Here is a 20,206-nt window from a genome sequence, read left to right as displayed (position 1 = left end):
AGCTTGTAAACGTAGGCATATACTTGGCAGCTTGTAAGAGTAGGCATATACTTGGCAGCTTGTAAGAGTAGGCATATACTTGGCAGCTTGTAAGAGTAGGCATATACTTGGCAGCTTGTAAGAGTAGGCATATACTTGGCAGCTTGTAAGAGTAGGCATATACTTGGCACCTTGTAAGAGTAGGCATATACTTGGCACCTTGTAAGAGTAGGCATATACTTGGCAGCTTGTAAGAGTAGGCATATACTTGGCACCTTGTAAGAGTAGGCATATACTTGGCACCTTGTAAGAGTAGGCACATACTTGGCAGCTTGTAAGAGTAGGCATATACTTGGCACCTTGTAAGAGTAGGCATATACTTGGCAGCTTGTAAGAGTAGGCATATACTTGGCAGCTTGAAGAGTAGGCATATACTTGGCAGCTTGTAAGAGTAGGCATATACTTGGCACCTTGTAAGAGTAGGCACATACTTGGCACCTTGTAAGAGTAGGCATATACTTGGCAGCTTGTAAGAGTAAGCATATACTTGGCACCTTGTAAGAGTAGGCATATACTTTGCTCCTTGTAAGAGTAGGCATATACTTGGCAGCTTGTAAGAGTAGGCATATACTTGGCAGCTTGTAAAAGTAGGCATATACTTGGCACCTTGTAAGAGTAGGCATATACTTGGCAGCTTGTAAGAGTAGGCATATACTTGGCACCTTGTAAGAGTAGGCATATACTTGGCAGCTTGTGAGAGTAGGCATATACTTGGCAGCTTGAAGAGTAGGCATATACTTGGCAGCTTGTAAGAGTAGGCATATACTTGGCAGCTTGAAGAGTAGGCATATACTTGGCAGCTTGTAAAAGTAGGCATATACTTGGCAGCTTGTAAGAGTAGGCATATACTTGGCAGCTTGTAAGAGTAGGCATATACTTGGCACCTTGTAAGAGTAGGCATATACTTGGCAGCTTGTAAGAGTAGGCATATACTTGGCAGCTTGTAAGAGTAGGCATATACTTGGCAGCTTGTAAAAGTAGGCATATACTTGGCAGCTTGAAGAGTAGGCATATACTTGGCACCTTGTAAGAGTAGGCATATACTTGGCAGCTTGTAAGAGTAGGCCTATACTTGGCAGCTTGTAAAAGTAGGCATATACTTGGCAGCTTGTAAGAGTAGGCATATACTTGGCAGCTTGTAAGAGTAGGCCTATACTTGGCAGCTTGTAAAAGTAGGCATATACTTGGCAGCTTGTAAGAGTAGGCATATACTTGGCAGCTTGTAAGAGTAGGCATATACTTGGCACCTTGTAAGAGTAGGCATATACTTGGCAGCTTGTAAGAGTAGGCATATACTTGGCAGCTTGTAAGAGTAGGCATATACTTGGCACCTTGTAAGAGTAGGCATATACTTGGCAGCTTGTAAGAGTAGGCATATACTTGGCAGCTTGAAGAGTAGGCATATACTTGGCACCTTGTAAGAGTAGGCATATACTTGGCACCTTGAAGAGTAGGCATATACTTGGCAGCTTGAAGAGTAGGCATATACTTGGCAGCTTGAAGAGTAGGCATATACTTGGCACCTTGTAAGAGTAGGCATATACTTGGCAGCTTGTAAGAGTAGGCATATACTTGGCAGCTTGAAGAGTAGGCATATACTTGGCACCTTGAAGAGTAGGCATATACTTGGCAGCTTGAAGAGTAGGCATATACTTGGCACCTTGTAAGAGTAGGCATATACTTGGCAGCTTGTAAGAATAGGCATATACTTGGCAGCTTGTAAGAGTAGGCATATACTTGGCAGCTTGTAAGAGTAGGCATATACTTGGCAGCTTGTAAGAATAGGCCTATACTTGGCACCTTGTAAGAGTAGGCATATACTTGGCAGCTTGTAAGAATAGGCCTATACTTGGCAGCTTGTAAGAGTAGGCCTATACTTGGCACCTTGTAAGAGTAGGCATATACTTGGCAGCTTGTAAGAGTAGGCATATACTTGGCAGCTTGTAAGAATAGGCCTATACTTTGCACCTTGTAAGAGTAGGCATATACTTGGCAGCTTGTAAGAGTAGGCATATACTTGGCAGCTTGTAAGAGTAGGCATATACTTGGCAGCTTGTAAGAGTAGGCCTATACTTGGTGGCTTGTAAGAGTAGGCATATACTTGGCAGCTTGTAAGAGTAGGCATATACTTGGCACCTTGTAAGAATAGGCATATACTTGGCACCTTGTAAGAGTAGGCATATACTTGGCAGCTTGAAGAGTAGGCATATACTTGGCACCTTGTAAGAGTAGGCATATGCTTGGCAGCTTGTAAGAGTAGGCATATACTTGGCACCTTGTACGAGTAGGCATATACTTGGCATCTTGTAAGAGTAGGCATATACTTGGCAGCTTGAAGAGTAGGCATATACTTGGCAGCTTGAAGAGTAGGCATATACTTGGCAGCTTGTAAAAGTAGGCATATACTTGGCAGCTTGAAGAGTAGGCATATACTTGGCAGCTTGAAGAGTAGGCATATACTTGGCAGCTTGAAGAGTAGGCATATACTTGGCAGCTTGAAGAGTAGGCATATACTTGGCACCTTGTAAGAGTAGGCATATACTTGGCAGCTTGAAGAGTAGGCATATACTTGGCAGCTTGTAAGAGTAGGCATATACTTGGCACGTTGTAAGAGTAGGCATATACTTGGCAGCTTGTAAGAGTAGGCATATACTTGGCAGCTTGAAGAGTAGGCATATACTTGGCAGCTTGTAAGAGTAGGCATATACTTGGCAGCTTGAAGAGTAGGCATATACTTGGCAGCTTGAAGAGTAGGCATATACTTGGCAGCTTGAAGAGTAGGCATATACTTGGCAGCTTGAAGAGTAGGCATATACTTGGCAGCTTGAAGAGTAGGCATATACTTGGCAGCTTGAAGAGTAGGCATATACTTGGCAGCTTGAAGAGTAGGCACATACTTGGCAGCTTGAAGAGTAGGCATATACTTGGCAGCTTGTAAGAGTAAGCATATACTTGGCACCTTGTAAGAGTAGGCATATACTTTGCTCCTTGTAAGAGTAGGCATATACTTGGCAGCTTGTAAGAGTAGGCATATACTTGGCAGCTTGTAAAAGTAGGCATATACTTGGCACCTTGTAAGAGTAGGCATATACTTGGCAGCTTGTAAGAGTAGGCATATACTTGGCACCTTGTAAGAGTAGGCATATACTTGGCAGCTTGTGAGAGTAGGCATATACTTGGCAGCTTGAAGAGTAGGCATATACTTGGCAGCTTGTAAGAGTAGGCATATACTTGGCAGCTTGAAGAGTAGGCATATACTTGGCAGCTTGTAAAAGTAGGCATATACTTGGCAGCTTGTAAGAGTAGGCATATACTTGGCAGCTTGTAAGAGTAGGCATATACTTGGCACCTTGTAAGAGTAGGCATATACTTGGCAGCTTGTAAGAGTAGGCATATACTTGGCAGCTTGTAAGAGTAGGCATATACTTGGCAGCTTGTAAAAGTAGGCATATACTTGGCAGCTTGAAGAGTAGGCATATACTTGGCACCTTGTAAGAGTAGGCATATACTTGGCAGCTTGTAAGAGTAGGCCTATACTTGGCAGCTTGTAAAAGTAGGCATATACTTGGCAGCTTGTAAGAGTAGGCATATACTTGGCAGCTTGTAAGAGTAGGCCTATACTTGGCAGCTTGTAAAAGTTGGCATATACTTGGCAGCTTGTAAGAGTAGGCATATACTTGGCAGCTTGTAAGAGTAGGCATATACTTGGCACCTTGTAAGAGTAGGCATATACTTGGCAGCTTGTAAGAGTAGGCATATACTTGGCAGCTTGTAAGAGTAGGCATATACTTGGCACCTTGTAAGAGTAGGCATATACTTGGCAGCTTGTAAGAGTAGGCATATACTTGGCAGCTTGAAGAGTAGGCATATACTTGGCACCTTGTAAGAGTAGGCATATACTTGGCACCTTGAAGAGTAGGCATATACTTGGCAGCTTGAAGAGTAGGCATATACTTGGCAGCTTGAAGAGTAGGCATATACTTGGCACCTTGTAAGAGTAGGCATATACTTGGCAGCTTGTAAGAGTAGGCATATACTTGGCAGCTTGAAGAGTAGGCATATACTTGGCACCTTGAAGAGTAGGCATATACTTGGCAGCTTGAAGAGTAGGCATATACTTGGCACCTTGTAAGAGTAGGCATATACTTGGCAGCTTGTAAGAATAGGCATATACTTGGCAGCTTGTAAGAGTAGGCATATACTTGGCAGCTTGTAAGAGTAGGCATATACTTGGCAGCTTGTAAGAATAGGCCTATACTTGGCACCTTGTAAGAGTAGGCATATACTTGGCAGCTTGTAAGAATAGGCCTATACTTGGCAGCTTGTAAGAGTAGGCCTATACTTGGCACCTTGTAAGAGTAGGCATATACTTGGCAGCTTGTAAGAGTAGGCATATACTTGGCAGCTTGTAAGAATAGGCCTATACTTTGCACCTTGTAAGAGTAGGCATATACTTGGCAGCTTGTAAGAGTAGGCATATACTTGGCAGCTTGTAAGAGTAGGCATATACTTGGCAGCTTGTAAGAGTAGGCCTATACTTGGTGGCTTGTAAAAGTAGGCATATACTTGGCAGCTTGTAAGAGTAGGCATATACTTGGCACCTTGTAAGAATAGGCATATACTTGGCACCTTGTAAGAGTAGGCATATACTTGGCAGCTTGAAGAGTAGGCATATACTTGGCACCTTGTAAGAGTAGGCATATGCTTGGCAGCTTGTAAGAGTAGGCATATACTTGGCACCTTGTACGAGTAGGCATATACTTGGCAGCTTGTAAGAGTAGGCATATACTTGGCAGCTTGAAGAGTAGGCATATACTTGGCAGCTTGAAGAGTAGGCATATACTTGGCAGCTTGTAAAAGTAGGCATATACTTGGCAGCTTGAAGAGTAGGCATATACTTGGCAGCTTGAAGAGTAGGCATATACTTGGCAGCTTGAAGAGTAGGCATATACTTGGCAGCTTGAAGAGTAGGCATATACTTGGCACCTTGTAAGAGTAGGCATATACTTGGCAGCTTGAAGAGTAGGCATATACTTGGCAGCTTGTAAGAGTAGGCATATACTTGGCACGTTGTAAGAGTAGGCATATACTTGGCAGCTTGTAAGAGTAGGCATATACTTGGCAGCTTGAAGAGTAGGCATATACTTGGCAGCTTGTAAGAGTAGGCATATACTTGGCAGCTTGAAGAGTAGGCATATACTTGGCAGCTTGTAAGAGTAGGCATATACTTGGCAGCTTGAAGAGTAGGCATATACTTGGCAGCTTGAAGAGTAGGCATATACTTGGCAGCTTGAAGAGTAGGCATATACTTGGCAGCTTGAAGAGTAGGCATATACTTGGCAGCTTGAAGAGTAGGCATATACTTGGCAGCTTGAAGAGTAGGCATATACTTGGCAGCTTGAAGAGTAGGCACATACTTGGCAGCTTGAAGAGTAGGCATATACTTGGCACCTTGTAAGAGTAGGCATATACTTGGCACCTTGTAAGAGTAGGCATATATTTGGCACCTTGTAAGAGTAGGCATATACTTGGCACCTTGTAAGAGTAGGCATATACTTGGCACCTTGTAAGAGTAGGCATATACTTGGCACCTTGTAAGAGTATGCACATAACTTGGCACCTTGTAAGAGTAGGCATATACTTGGCAGCTTGTAAGAGTAGGCATATACCTGGCACCTTGTGCAGTGCCAGCCTCTGCAAGTTCTACCTTGGCTGAGAACCTTGAAATCTGACACACGCTGGCCTTTGGGAATTGTGAGGATGGCAGTAGTCCCTGGTAGGACAGGTCCGTGGGTGCCCAGCCCACTGTGTTAAGTCTGTGCCACCTGAGGCCCCCTGGTTTGAACCCTGGCAAGTCTGAGTATTAAAGATGAGTCTGCTGTGGCAGGTGTATGAATGGGCGTGATCCGAGCCTTTATTGAATCACTTAGATGAACTTATATTATCATATTAGCCTCCTTTGTCAATAAACCAGCCTTCTCTAAACCAGATACCCAGCATGCCTCACGCTGACAGATACCCAGCATGCCTCACGCTGACAGATACCCGGCTTGCCTCATGCTGACAGATACCCAGCATACCTCGTGCTGACAGATACCCAGCATACCTCGTGCTGACAGATACCCAGGATACCTCACGCTGACAGATACACAGCACGCCTCCTACTAACAGATACCCAGCACGCCTCATACTGACAGTACACAGCATGCCTCATACTGACAGTACCCAGCTTTCCTCATACTGACAGATACCCAGCACGCCTCATACTGACAGATATCCGGCATGCCTCATGCAGGCAGATGCTCAGCACGCCTCATGCTGACAGATACCCATCATGCCTCATGCAGACCGATACCTAGCATGCCTCATGCTACAGATACCCAGCATACCTCACGCTGACAGATACACAGCACGCCTCATACTGACAGATACCCAGCACGCCTCATACTGACAGTACCCAGCACGCCTCATACTGACAGTACCCAGCACGCCTCATACTGACAGTACCCAGCATGCCTCATACTGACAGTACCCAGCATGCCTCATACTGACAGTACCTAGCTTGCCTCATACTGACAGATACCCAGCACGCCTCATACTGACAGATATCCGGCATGCCTCGTGCTGACAGATACCCGGCAAGCCTCGTGCTGACAGATACCCAGCACGCCTTGTGCCAACAGATACCCAGCATACCTCATTCTGACAGATACCCAACATGCCTCTTGCTGGCAGATACCCGGCATGCCTCATACTGACAGATACCTGGCATACCTCGTGCTGACAGATACCCAGCATACCTCGTGCTGACAGATACCCAGCATACCTCATTTTTTGTTTGAATATGTTTATTGCATTTTTGTTTTATCAGTTCTTACATCACAGTACAGTATAACAATTCGGAGAAATGATAATCAATTAGTATTGCTTGAGTATAATCAACAGAGCAATGGCTACTACAGTCAATCACGTACAGTGTACAGTACGGCCGTGTGGGCCAGCATACAATCAGGGTAGCAAAGTAGCATGGCAATCTGACGAATAAACGGCATATTAACAGTAACTAGGAGGTAATATGAGTGGCAGTAGAGCAAACGCCGCGTCTCGGCATACAGTCAGATTATTATTCAGCTCGGAACTTAGGACGTATAGTGATAATAGCCCAAGGTAGGGTGGGCTCGTCCGGTATGCAATAGTCATTCAAAACTTTAGTACTAAACAGGTGAACATAAGGAACAATCTGAAAAGGTAGGTAACAGTACCAGAAATCGGGAAGGTGCTTATTATCGTGTGTGCGTGTCTACATGAAGTGTGCAGGCCAGGCAGGTGGGCGCAGGCACGCGCACTGTTTCAGTGGCAGCGGGGATTGGAGTATTCTGTCCAGCATGCGCTCAGTGGGGCGGGGGGGGGGGGGGGGGCAGGAGAGGGAGGGGGGGGAGGCGGGGGGAGGCAGGGAGGGCAGGAGGAAATCGTGCTGGGTGGGAGAATGGGAAAGGGGAAAAGACAGCAACGGGGACACGCAGGGGCGGTCAGCAGGGTCTAAACAATGCCACTACGTAAGCACTCTTGATGAAAGGTCGCTAGAAGGCCATCCCAGTCTTGCGCTATGGGATACTTGCGGAGCCCCGCGGTTTCCTCTCTGTGTAGCGCTGTGCTTTCCGCTCATGCCCAGTTGTCAAAGGACGTACGCCAGTGCAATGCCTGAGGGGGAGTGTCGCTTTTCCAACGCCTAGTGATGAGGCGTTTCGCCGTTATCAGTCCCAGATCCCAAAATCGTTCTTGGACCTTTGTCCGTTTCGTCCGTTTAAACAGACCCAGTAAGCCCGCTTCCCAAGTATGCGGCAACCGTCCTCCTGTCGCTTTTGACAGGGCGTCTATCACCGCCCGCCAGTAAGCGCTCAGGGAGGGGCATGTCCAGAGGGCATGGAGGAATGGAGCGTCTACTAGTTTGCATCTGGGGCACGCTGATGTGGTCAGTCCAAAGTATCTATTGATTTTATCAGGTGACAAATAGGCACGATGGATAATATAGTATTGTATAATTCTAAAACGGGCATTGCGAGGCACGTGCAACATCCCAGCCAGTATCCTTGTCCATTCCTTATCGGTCCAGTCCCGGCCCCGATCGGTCGCCCATTTGTCACGCAGCCGTTGCGATGGGAACTGTGTATGGAAGTGTAACGCCTGAGCAAGCCAGTGTACCACGTGGGAGCCGTTCCCCATCACATGTAGGTATTGGATCAGCAGATGAGGTGGGGGCTCCTCCGTCAGTGGTCCCCAAGCCTGTGTGAGAATGTGTAGGAGTGTCGCGTGTGTCAAGAACTGGCCAGTCGGTAGATCGGCATCTCTCACTATAGCCGCGAAAGGAAGGAGGGCTCCATCCTCATATAGATCGCCTAGGCTCTCCAGATCAGCTGCCGTCCAGGCACTTAACGCCGGTCCCGTGAGGGTTCCACCAGTCCAAGGCGTTCCCAGTAGAGGTAGGTTGGGCGCATATGGCCTGGTGGTGCTCGTGAGTTTCAGTGACCTGAGATAGCACTTTCTGGCCACCGCGAGGTGTAGCTGGTCAGGACAGCGGGACTTAGACAGGGGGTGAAACAGTGCGAGGACCTGCGGGGTCGTCATGATCTCATCCAGGGTAGCAGTATCGCCCAAGTTCCTGCCAGCCAGCCAATATGTGACCCATTGGAGCTGCGCCGCAAGGTAATAGAGCTCGTGATTAGGGACCGACAACCCTCCGCTCTCCGTCGCAGCGTACATAGTTTTCAATGCCACTCTGGGGCGCCCTTTATGCCAGATCAGACGCCTGGTCAGAACTTCCAGTTCGCGGAAAATACGAGTGGGGACGTATACAGGTAAGTTCGCATAGAAATACAGCAGCCTAGGTAGGGCAATCATCTTCGCTAGTGTAATGCGACTTGGGACGCTCAACGGTAGGGAGGTCCAAAAGTACACCTGGGCTGTGAGCGATGAGATTGCCCTTGTGACGTTGCCGTCCAACAGATCAGTGGGATCGCGATAGACCCGAATGCCTAAGTATCTGAAGACGGTCGGATGCCAAATGAGGCGCTCCCCTGCCACCGTGATGTCACACTCCGGAGTGTCCGCAGCGAAAGAATACACCCCCGATTTCGCCCAGTTGACCCGTAGCCCCGATACATCGCCAAAGTTGTTGCAGATGGCAGTGAGCGCGCGCGGGAAACAGGTCAGATCCCTGACATAGATCAGCAGATCGTCCGCGTACAAGGACACAGAGTGTAACCCGTCAGCTAGGGGGATACCCCAATCCACTCCAGAGGCACGCAACTGCGCAGCCAAGGGTTCCATCAGGAGCGCAAAAAGCAGAGGGGAGAGGGGGCATCCCTGTCTGGTGCCTCTACGCACTCGGATCGGATCAGAAAAGAGTCTACCAGTACGTACTCGTGCCACCGGGCAAGAGTAAAGGAGTTCCACTATCTGGATGTAGTCGGCACCGAGGTCATACTTTTCCAGAACTCGTAGAAGGAAGGGCCACTCCACCGAATCGAACGCCTTTTCAAGGTCCAGTATGACACAGCCCGAACGTGGCCAGCGGGACACAGCCAGGCTCTGCACTCAGAAAAGCCGCCTGATGTTATAGGACGTGCTACGAGTAGGTACAAAGCCGTTTTGGTCCGCGTGTACCAGTGTGGGAACCAGAGGCGCCAGTCTCTGAGCCAGGGCGGACGCCAAGATCTTATAGTCCGTATTGAGGAGGGCTAGTGGTCTATAGGAGCCCAGATTAAGCCCGTCTCTACCAGGTTTCAGAAGGGAGATTACATTCGCCTCATTAAGGGTGGAAGGGAGAATAGCATCGGTCACTGCCGCGCGATACATCCGTAGTAGCTCAGGAATAAGGATCGTTGAGTAGGCCTTGTAAAACTCCGCTGGCAAGCCGTCGGGGCCTGGGGTTTTACCGTTCGACAAGGAGAATATAACTGTCCGGAGTTCTTCCGCCGAGAGGGGCGCGCCTAGTTCGTCGTGTTGGGCTGCAGTGGCCGTCGGCAATGGGAGGTCCGACAGGTACTCCGTGATGTCGTCCCTAGTGGCCCGGAGTCGGGAGCGGTACAGATCCGAATAGTGAGTGCTAAAAGCGTCATGTATGGCCCCCTGCGTGTACACCACTGCCCCCTGCGTAGTACGGATCGACATTATCGGCAGTGATTGAGCGTCTTGTCTAATCAGCCAGGATAAAAGTTTGCCTGGTTTGTCGCCAGCATGGTGAGTGCGTGCCGAGTGTGCGGCAAAGTTTAGATTTTTGAGCCTATCCATGAGTTGGGTATGTTGCACACGTGTGGCTATGAGTCTCGTGTCGTCACCCTGCGCCGCCTCGTGTTCACATTCCAAAAGTGCAGTCTCCACCCTCGTCAGGTCCCCATCCACCTGGCGCCTCTGCCCCGCCTGTGTGCCCAAACAGCAACCCCGTGCGACTACTTTGAATGCGTCCCACTCGACCTGCGGAGATGACGCTGTGCCCGTGTTGTCATCAAAATACTGCAGGATGTGAGACGAGAGTGTTTCTCGGAATGGGGCATCTAGTAATACATCTGGTTGCAGTCTCCAAGTGGGGACCGGAGGGTGTGGGTGTTCCCAGGCCAAATCAAACGTGTGTGGGTTGTGATCGGAGTGTGTGCGGCCAAGATAACAGGTGTCAGTGACATGCGGCAAGAGGTCTCTAGTCAGCATATATCTGTCTAGTCTGACGTGTAGTGTGTGCGCACCCGAATAATATGAGTACATTCGTACTGTAGGATTGCGAGTGCGCCAAGCATCGTGGAGATCCCACTGAGTCGCCCAGTCAGTGAATGTGCGTGAGGTACCAATCACCGGTGCGCTCGCCAGTGGAGGGAATGAGCGGTCAAGGTGGACGTCCAGTACACAATCATAGTCGCCCCCAAGTAGAAGTGGAACACCCGGCCATGTCGCCAGCACTGCCGATAACTGCGTCAGAAAGTGCCCTTGCTCAGTGTTGGGGGCGTACACAGAGGCTATGATTATCTGCTGGCCATCTAGCCTACCCTGCAGTATTACATATCTGCCCTCAGGGTCCAGTGTGCTGTGAGTGAGAGCAAAGGGGACTCCCGGTCGAACCCACACCAAAGTCCCGCGCGCATAGGCCGAGTAGTTCGTGGCGTGTAGTTGTCCCCTCCACCTACGGTGCAAAGTGCGTGTCTCACATTCCATCAAGTGTGTCTCCTGCAGCAGAGCTATCTGCACCTGATGTCGCTTGAGATATGAATATACCTGGTAACGGCGCGAGGGGGTATGCATGCCACGCATGTTCCAGGTGCAAAATCTAACAGGAGACATTACTTTGACAGCGACATTCCCCTCCCCCCCATCCCCACCACCCACCCACCAGCACAACAGATCAATATGTCATACCATAGCTCCCGCAGCACCCGCACCGCCCTGTCGCCCCGCCCGCACACAGCAATAGGGAAGGGAAAAAGCACCAATTTCAGTAACTTGAAAAACATTAACTGAATACCAAAAGGACAACAGCCAAACATGCCGCCGTCCAAACGCTCTAGTGAGCACTAACAGTTCGTGTCTTTAGGTGGGAGGGCAATGAGGTTGCAGTAGGAAGAGTACTTAAGGAGTCATACAAACAGGGTGAGGATGCAGACTCCCCAACACAGGCAGTTAGTGTTTCAATGCCCACAAACAATAGTGTTCAGCAACACATGGTGGAGGAAGGTCTAGTGGGCCTGGCACCATGGAGGCGACAGCGGGAGCCGGCGGGGCGCACACAGGCACTCACCTCAGGGGAGGCACTCCCTCCCGCCTTGTAGTCCCAGAATGCGCCATTGCACGGCGCCGACAAGGAGTGTCAGCAGTCCATGCGATCTCGTTCAGGCGCCCGGGAAGCAGCCTCAGTCCGGACACCATCACCAGGGGGACATCAGTACGACCAGTATCTCGTGGGTCAGCCTCTGTAGAAATGGCATCCCCCATTCCGCGGGGGTCGACCAGTGGGGGGAAAAAAAAAAGGGGGGGTGGGGTATCAGTGCAGCAAATCAGCAGTTTGTGGTGTAACGTCAGGAAGATCTCCCGACACCTGGGAGTCTGACAGTCCATATAAATACTCATCATCACTCGGCTGATGTTCGGGGCTGGCTTCCAGGGCAGGGTTTCCCGGAAGCGATCCGCTGATTTCCGCAACCATGCGGAGAGCCTCCTGCTGCTCAGTCTGTTGATGCTCAGGGGTAGGACCCACTTCAGTATCCGTGTGTGTCGAGGCCGTCACCGATGGTCTCCTGCGTCGGCGTCGTCGGGGACCTCTGTCGCGACGTATCCTCGGGGGCATCCCGCCAGGTTCAGTGTCAACACCCGAGTCGAGCCAAGTCTCAACCTCCTCAGGGGTATTGAAAAAGTGTGTCTTGTCCTGAGCCACGACTCGTAGGCGAGCAGGAAACAGAAGGGAATATTTGAGAGCCAGGCGGCGGAGGCGCTGTTTCAATCCCAGGAATGAGTGTCGCTGTCGCTGTACCTGTATCGTGTAATCTGGGAAGAACATGATTTTCGCATTCTCAACTCTGACATCGGTGAGCTTCCTTACTTCACGGAGGATAGCGTCGCGGTCACGATAGTTCAGTACACGGATCAGTAGCGGCCTCGGGTTGGATCCTTCAGGGGGGGGGCCGGGACGGTACGCGATGAGCACGCTCCACGACAAAGTGCTGTGAGAGGGTACCGTCTGGGAGAATGGTTCTCAGCCACCGTTCCACGTGTTCGGGCGCCGCTCTAGGTTCCCAGCGCTCCGGAAGACCCACGATGCGAATATTGTTTCTTCGGGCCCGCCCTTCCGCGTCCTCCGCGCGGTCCTCCAAGAATTCCACCCTATTGAGAAGGTCGCGGACATGCGCATCCTGCTGAGTTACCTTAGGCGTCAGGTCTGTCATCGCGGACTCCAGGGTAGTTGTGCGCTCAGTAAGCTTCTTATGGTCAGCGCGGAGGTGGGTCAAATCTATGGCCACACTGTCAATTTTGGTTTCCAGCGAGGTGCGGGTCAGTTGCAGCGACTCCTCCAAGCGCTCCATTGCCGCCAGCATGGTGTCCAGCTTGGAGGCCGTGTGATCTTGTTCAGATGGCTTCATCGTCTTGCCTCGCACCTGTACGCCACTGGCCACGGCTCTCGTTTTGGGTCCAGTAGACATGGAAGATGTCGCTCCGTGGAACTAATCAACTGGAATAAGTGCGTGTGGAGAAACGTCTGGGTTCAGCACTCAGCAGGAGAGAATGGTCTCAAGGAGAAGGAATCACCAGCGACCGCGTTGCCAACAGGGCCACAGGAGTAGCAGTGGCCGCTGTGGAATGGCACAGTGGAATGGCGCAAGAGCCAGCTGAATGCGTCACTATCTTTGTGCGTGGAGGGGGCTCCACCTCTCAAGTGTCCATCCGTTTGACCACGAGGGCGGTAGCAGTCAGGAACAGGGTTGTGTGCCCTCGCAAGTCTCTCCGAGTCAAGGGTGGGTGTCAGTCCCCTCGTGTGTCTCAGTTGCTCACCCCCGCACAGTGTATCAGTGGCTCGGCGGGAAGCACAGCGTGAGTGGGCGCATAGCAGGACAGTTCCAAGGTGCAGCAACAGTACTCCAATCCAGAGCAGGGGGGCGAAGGGCACCGCAGGCTGAACAGGGCCACAGCAACGCTCAGGGCCAGTGTGGAGCGAGGCAGCAATCAGGATCCCCGCAACAGCCCCTTAATGGCGTCCACCACCGCGCCAGCGTTCAGGGGGTAGCCGCTCTCGAGCCACAGCCGGGGGGGAGGGGGGGAAGGGGAGCCGCCAGGCGCAACTCACCACAGTCCCGGTCGTCTCTCAGGCAAGCGCCGGGGGGTAAAGAGGCGCAGCTGGCCGGTGAATGCAGCGGCAAACAGGAGCACTGTCAAGGCGCCACAGACCCCCGCCGATGCCCCTCAGCGTGGAAGCGGTAGAGTGACCGAGCGCGTCTCCCAGGTCCCAGTGGTCACAGGCGCCGGGCAGAAATGTTCGCAGTCAAGGGCCCTGCGTAGAGTTACCAGGTAGCAGAGTGCAGGGAAGATCATGCGCGGTCTCCGGCAGACAGGGGAGGTCCTCCGCCAGGTCCTCCGCAGCAGCCCAGAGATGAAAGCAATCCCGGCGGCAGTGGGCCCTGCGACTCCAGCACCCCCCCACTGCTGTACAACGGGCAGGGGCTAATCCGTCTTGCCGCCGGAGGTCCTCCGCTCACCCACTCCTCCGAATCCTATGTAGAGCGCCGTTGCGCGTCGCCGTCTCCCTGCGCGAGGCCCAAGCAATCAGGCGGATCCCCGACCTCGAGTGTTGCACCACACCGAGCAGAGTCGCTCGCAGGCCGCCGGAGCAGTTCCTCGGGAGCCAACAATCCCAAACTTCGTCAGGTGATAGTAGGATGTTCAATATTGACTCGCTGCTAGTTAGCGGGCAAAGCGGACAGTATTTACGGAGAAATGGCCTGTGGTAGGGGAGCCTCTCACGGAGCTCTACCCAGGCACGTCGTCCACCATTGCGCGCTCAGCCACGCCCCCTACCCAGCATACCTCATGCTGACAGATACCCAGCATGCCTTGTGCTGGCAGATACCCAGCACACCTCATTCTGACAGATACCCAGCATGCCTCATGCGGACAGATACCCGGCATGCCTCGTGCTGACAGATACCCAGCATGCCTCACGCTGAGAGATACCTGGCATGCCTCGTGCTGACAGATACCTGGCATGCCTCGTGCTGGCAGATACCTGGCATGCCTCGTGCTGACAGATACCCAGCACGCCTCGTGCTGACAGATACCCAGCACGCCTCATGCTGACAGATACCCAGCATACCTCATTCTGACAGATACCCAGCATGCCTCACGCTGACAGATACCCAGCATGCCTCACGCTGACAGATACCCAGCATACCTCGTGCTGACAGATACCCAGCACGCCTCATGCTGACAGATACCCAGCACGCCTCATGCTGACAGATACCCAGCACGCCTCATACTGACAGATACCCAGCACGCCTCATACTGACAGATATCCAGCACGCCTCATACTGACAGATACCCAGCACGCCTCATGCTGACAGATACCCAGCACGCCTCATACTGACAGATACCCAGCACGCCTCATACTGACAGATATCCAGCACGCCTCATACTGACAGATACCCAGCACGCCTCATACTGACAGATACCCAGCACGCCTCATGCTGACAGATACCCAGCACGCCTCATGCTGACAGATACCCAGCACTCATCATGCTGACAGATACCCAGCATGCCTCACGCTGACAGATACCCAGCATACCTCGTGCTGACAGATACCCAGCACGCCTCATGCTGACAGATACCCAGCACGCCTCATGCTGACAGATACCCAGCACGCCTCATACTGACAGATACCCAGCACGCCTCATACTGACAGATATCCAGCACGCCTCATACTGACAGATACCCAGCACGCCTCATGCTGACAGATACCCAGCACGCCTCATACTGACAGATACCCAGCACGCCTCATACTGACAGATATCCAGCACGCCTCATACTGACAGATACCCAGCACGCCTCATACTGACAGATACCCAGCACGCCTCATGCTGACAGATACCCAGCACGCCTCATGCTGACAGATACCCAGCACTCATCATGCTGACAGATACCCAGCATGCCTCATACTGACAGATAACCAGCATGCCTCATACTGACAGATACCCAGCACGCCTCATACTGACAGATATCCAGCACGCCTCATACTGACAGATACCCAGCACGCTTCATACTGACAGATACCCAGCCGTGTGCTGATAGATGTATGTGTGACTCAGAGCATTCTAGAGACTGTGAGAGCGCGAAATGATTTTGTGTTTGAGATAAATGGACTTCCCGAGGCTTCTTCCTGTCCTTGCTGGCAGTGTGCGAGGGACGCCCTCCGTTGGGAGACACATTAGCAGAGGCGACTTTAACTGCAAGGGGGGAGCTCAGGTGAGTAATTCTCTGGATCCCGCCAGTATTCCTCGTGGAGATGCAGCTTCCTAGCTCCCTCCAGAATGATGAATGAGCCGCCACCCCCCAGACCTGGCACTGGCGTGCGGCGCTCACCTGTGGTTTAGGCTTCCATGCACCGCACACCTCAGCGGTGACAGGATGGCCTCCCCCTCTTATTACCCCCATGGAAGTATTGCAAGGTTCCGCTTTGCATGGCCGCCTGCGTGTGTTGACCACTCATTGGGTAGGGGGAGGAGGCGTGATACCTGTAGATGGCCACGAAGGCGCCAAGGGGGGGCCCAGCGACTGAAGGCTTCAGGAAGTGGAGTATGATTCACAGGATCCAGTGTGGTCCTGCAGCAGCTGCCTCTTGTATATCTGAGCTGTGATTGGCCTTTGAGGCTGCAGCTGGTGGACCAGGTCCTTGAAGATTGGCCAAAGGGGTATTGCTGGGGGATGGTACCCAAATTTCAAACATATAACATTGCGCTAGCATAACATCGTAGCAAAAATATCGACAACCAAAATATCAAGATGGTAAGAATATATAGGTATGTACAGCTTTGTGACACTTAACTCCACATCTATGTAGCTGGATGATGTATACACACATATCGTCAAGGCACTTAGATGTGGAATTAAGAATAGTAAATCTTGCTAGTTTGATCGTGGATATTTTTTACTACAATAAGAGGATAGTGTTATATTAAAAATGCAATGTACTGATATACAACCACAGCTTGCTTGCAAATCCTAAATTGTGACTATCAGCCACATGCATCAAGTGATTTAGGAATCGCAAACGGTGCGAATCGCAAAATTCGGCCGTTTGCGATTCCTAAATCACTATTTGGGATGCATCATTCAAAAACTACAAGAAATCGCTATTTTTTGCAATTTCTGAAAATGCGATTGCATTTAAGGAATTGCAATTTGCGATTCCTTAAATGCAATGCATGACACTTAGAAAAATTGCGAATTCGCAATTAGGAGGAAAAAATTACCATGAGGTTGAACCTCATGGTAATTTGCGAAAATATTAAAAAAATGCATTTTTGTGCATTTTTCAAACTGTCATGTTGTGCACACACATGCCCCTAGGGCATGTGTGTGCACAACATATGTGCATAGATTGATTTCAGGGGTGCAACAGGGTGTCCTTTGGACACCCCTGCACCCTTGAAATCGCAATCTCAATTTGCGATTAGCTAATTGTGAATCGCAAATTGAGATTGTCTTCCCATTCATTCCTATGGGCCTTTTGGCCCATAGGAATCAATTGGAAGGGATTCCTTAATTGCGATTCGCAAATTGTGAATCGCAATTAAGGAAAATGAAGGAATCGCTAAATAAATTGCGAATTATTGATGCATTGCCGTTTGCGATTCCTTAATTGCGATTCCTTAATTTTCGCAATTAAGGAATCGCAAACGGCAACAATGATGCATGTACCTGTATGTTCTTGCCAATACACCTGTAATTTGAACGTTTACGTTAATATCTTATCTTTGGTCCCTCTGTACTTCAGTGAGCCCAACTGCATGTGCATATACTCCACTCTACGCTGAGTACATCTAATGTTTATTATAAGACCAGTAACACACAGATTACATTGTCTTCTATAAACCCAGTGACACACAGAGTACAGTGTCTTCTGTAGGTAAAACCAGTTACACACAGTGTCTTCTGTAAGTGCTTTGTACTTCTTCATGCCTTGACGTAGAGCTGAATCTTAGATCTCTGCTGTTTAAAGTGAAGCTAAGGCTCTGAAACAAATCCAGAATCCTAAAGTCCAGGTGATGCTAACCCTCTCTCTTCCTTCCGCAGATGGGATCCACAGTGTGACGGCGCAGTGTGTGTTGAGGGTGATCATCATCACGGAGGACATGTTGGCCAACAGCATCACCGTGCGGCTGGAGAACATGTCCCAGGAGCGCTTCTTGTCCCCGCTGCTCACCAGCTTCCTGGAGGGGGTGGCCACCGTGCTGGCCACCCCCAAGGAGGACGTCTTCATCTTCAACATCCAGAATGACACCGATGTTGGTGGGGCCATCCTCAACGTCAGCTTCTCGGCCCTGGTGCCCACGGGGGTGCGGGGCCAGTTCTTCAGCTCGGAGGACCTCCAGGAGCAGCTGTACATGAAGAGGATGGCGCTGACCTCCGTGTCCATGCTGGAGGTCCTGCCCTTCGACGACAACGTCTGCCTGCGGGAGCCCTGCGAGAACTACATGAAGTGCATCTCGGTGCTCAAATTCGACAGCTCGGCTCCGTTTATCAGCTCGGAGTCCATTCTGTTCAGGCCAATACACCCTATAACGGGCCTGCGCTGCCGCTGCCCTCAGGGCTTCACCGGGGACTACTGCGAGACGGAGATCAACCTCTGCTACTCCAACCCCTGCCACAACGGGGGCGTGTGTGCCCGGAGGGAAGGCGGCTACACCTGCATCTGCCAGCAGCAGTTCTCAGGTAAGAACATGATATTCAGTTTTCTTCAAGTGTTCCTACGTTGTATACCAGACTGTATCGGCCACATAGAAGGGGGGAAAGGCGGGACATCCTGTGATTGGCAGATTCTTGCTTAATGGCTTTTGTAAGATGAGTGCAATTAGGAGTGCAACAGATGGTGTGGATGGAAATGAGACTGGCTCCCAGCTGCTGTGGCCTGGATGCAAAGATGACATTTGGGGGATTATGATGCGAAATGTCAGTGGATTGATTCAAGATAATGCATTAATTGTGGAGAACCCATCTAATTTAGAGGCCAGATATTCAGAACACAGCAACCTCATGTCACCTCATTGTGCATCACAACAGCATTATGCATAGTTCTACCGCCACACACTGCATGTCCTTGAGGGTTACATGAGGGATATTCTCTGAGACAGGGGATGTTTGGGATTGTGCACTGCTAAAAAGGAGATGTTGGTTATTTTATTCTTTGTGGTCTTGATAGAATATGTGGATAAGTTAACCTCTGACAGGTGTTCATTGGTTTATCTGTGCCAGATGTTTATGTGTTTAACTGTGCCAGGTGTTGATGGGTTCACCTGTGGTAGGTTATGCCAGATGTTGATGGGTTCACCTGTAGTAGGTTTTTCCATATGTTGATGGGTTCACCTATGGCAGCTTGGGCCATAAGTTGATTAGTTCACTTGTGGTAGGTTATACTAGACGTTGGTGGGTTCACCTGTAGTAGGTTGATCCAGATGTTGATGGGTTCACCTGTAGTAGGTTGATCCAGATGTTGATGGGTTCACCTGTAGTAGGTTTTGCCAGATTTTGATGGGTTCACCTGTAGTAGGTTTTGCCAGATGTTGATGGGTTCACCTGTAGTAGGTTGATCCAGATGTTGATGGGTTCACCTGTAGTAGGTTGATCCAGATGTTGATGGGTTCACCTGTAGTAGGTTTTGCCAGATTTTGATGGGTTCACCTGTAGTAGGTTGATCCAGATGTTGATGGGTTCACCTGTAGTAGGTTTTGCCAGATTTTGATGGGTTCACCTGTAGTAGGTTTTGCCAGATGTTGATGGGTTCACCTGTAGTAGGTTTTGCCAGATTTTGATGGGTTCACCTGTAGTAGGTTTTGCCAGATGTTGATGGGTTCACCTGTAGTAGGTTTTGCCAGATTTTGATGGGTTCACCTGTAGTAGGTTGATCCAGATGTTGATGGGTTCACCTGTAGTAGGTTGATCCAGATGTTGATGGGTTCACCTGTAGTAGGTTTTGCCAGATTTTGATGGGTTCACCTGTAGTAGGTTTTGCCAGATGTTGATGGGTTCACCTGTAGTAGGTTTTGCCAGATTTTGATGTGTTCACCTGTAGTAGGTTTTGCCAGATGTTGATGGGTTCACCTGTAGTAGGTTTTGCCAGATTTTGATGGGTTCACCTGTAGTAGGTTGATCCAGATGTTGATGGGTTCACCTGTAGTAGGTTGATCCAGATGTTGATGGGTTCACCTGTAGTAGGTTTTGCCAGATTTTGATGGGTTCACCTGTAGTAGGTTTTGCCAGATGTTGATGGGTTCACCTGTAGTAGGTTTTGCCAGATTTTGATGGGTTCACCTGTAGTAGGTTTTGCCAGATGTTGATGGGTTCACCTGTAGTAGGTTTTGCCAGATTTTGATGGGTTCACCTGTAGTAGGTTGATCCAGATGTTGATGGGTTCACCTGTAGTAGG

At 50.2% G+C, this 20,206-nt stretch overlaps 1 protein-coding gene across 1 annotated transcript in view; it reads left to right on the top strand.

Annotated features, from left to right (window-relative positions):
* The window catches only part of CELSR3 (cadherin EGF LAG seven-pass G-type receptor 3), a 786,585-nt gene that overhangs the window by 272,282 nt on the left and 494,097 nt on the right, over positions 1 to 20,206 (top strand). The window contains exon 2 of the mRNA XM_078661784.1: positions 17,857 to 18,495. Coding sequence (XP_078517910.1) covers positions 17,857 to 18,495 — 639 coding nt within the window. The remainder of the gene's footprint in view (positions 1 to 17,856; positions 18,496 to 20,206) is intronic.

The sequence above is a fragment of the Lissotriton helveticus genome, chromosome 9, assembly GCF_964261635.1.
Source record: "Lissotriton helveticus chromosome 9, aLisHel1.1, whole genome shotgun sequence".
Lineage (NCBI taxonomy): Eukaryota > Metazoa > Chordata > Amphibia > Caudata > Salamandridae > Lissotriton > Lissotriton helveticus.
This window is presented reverse-complemented; position numbering and strand designations above follow the sequence as displayed.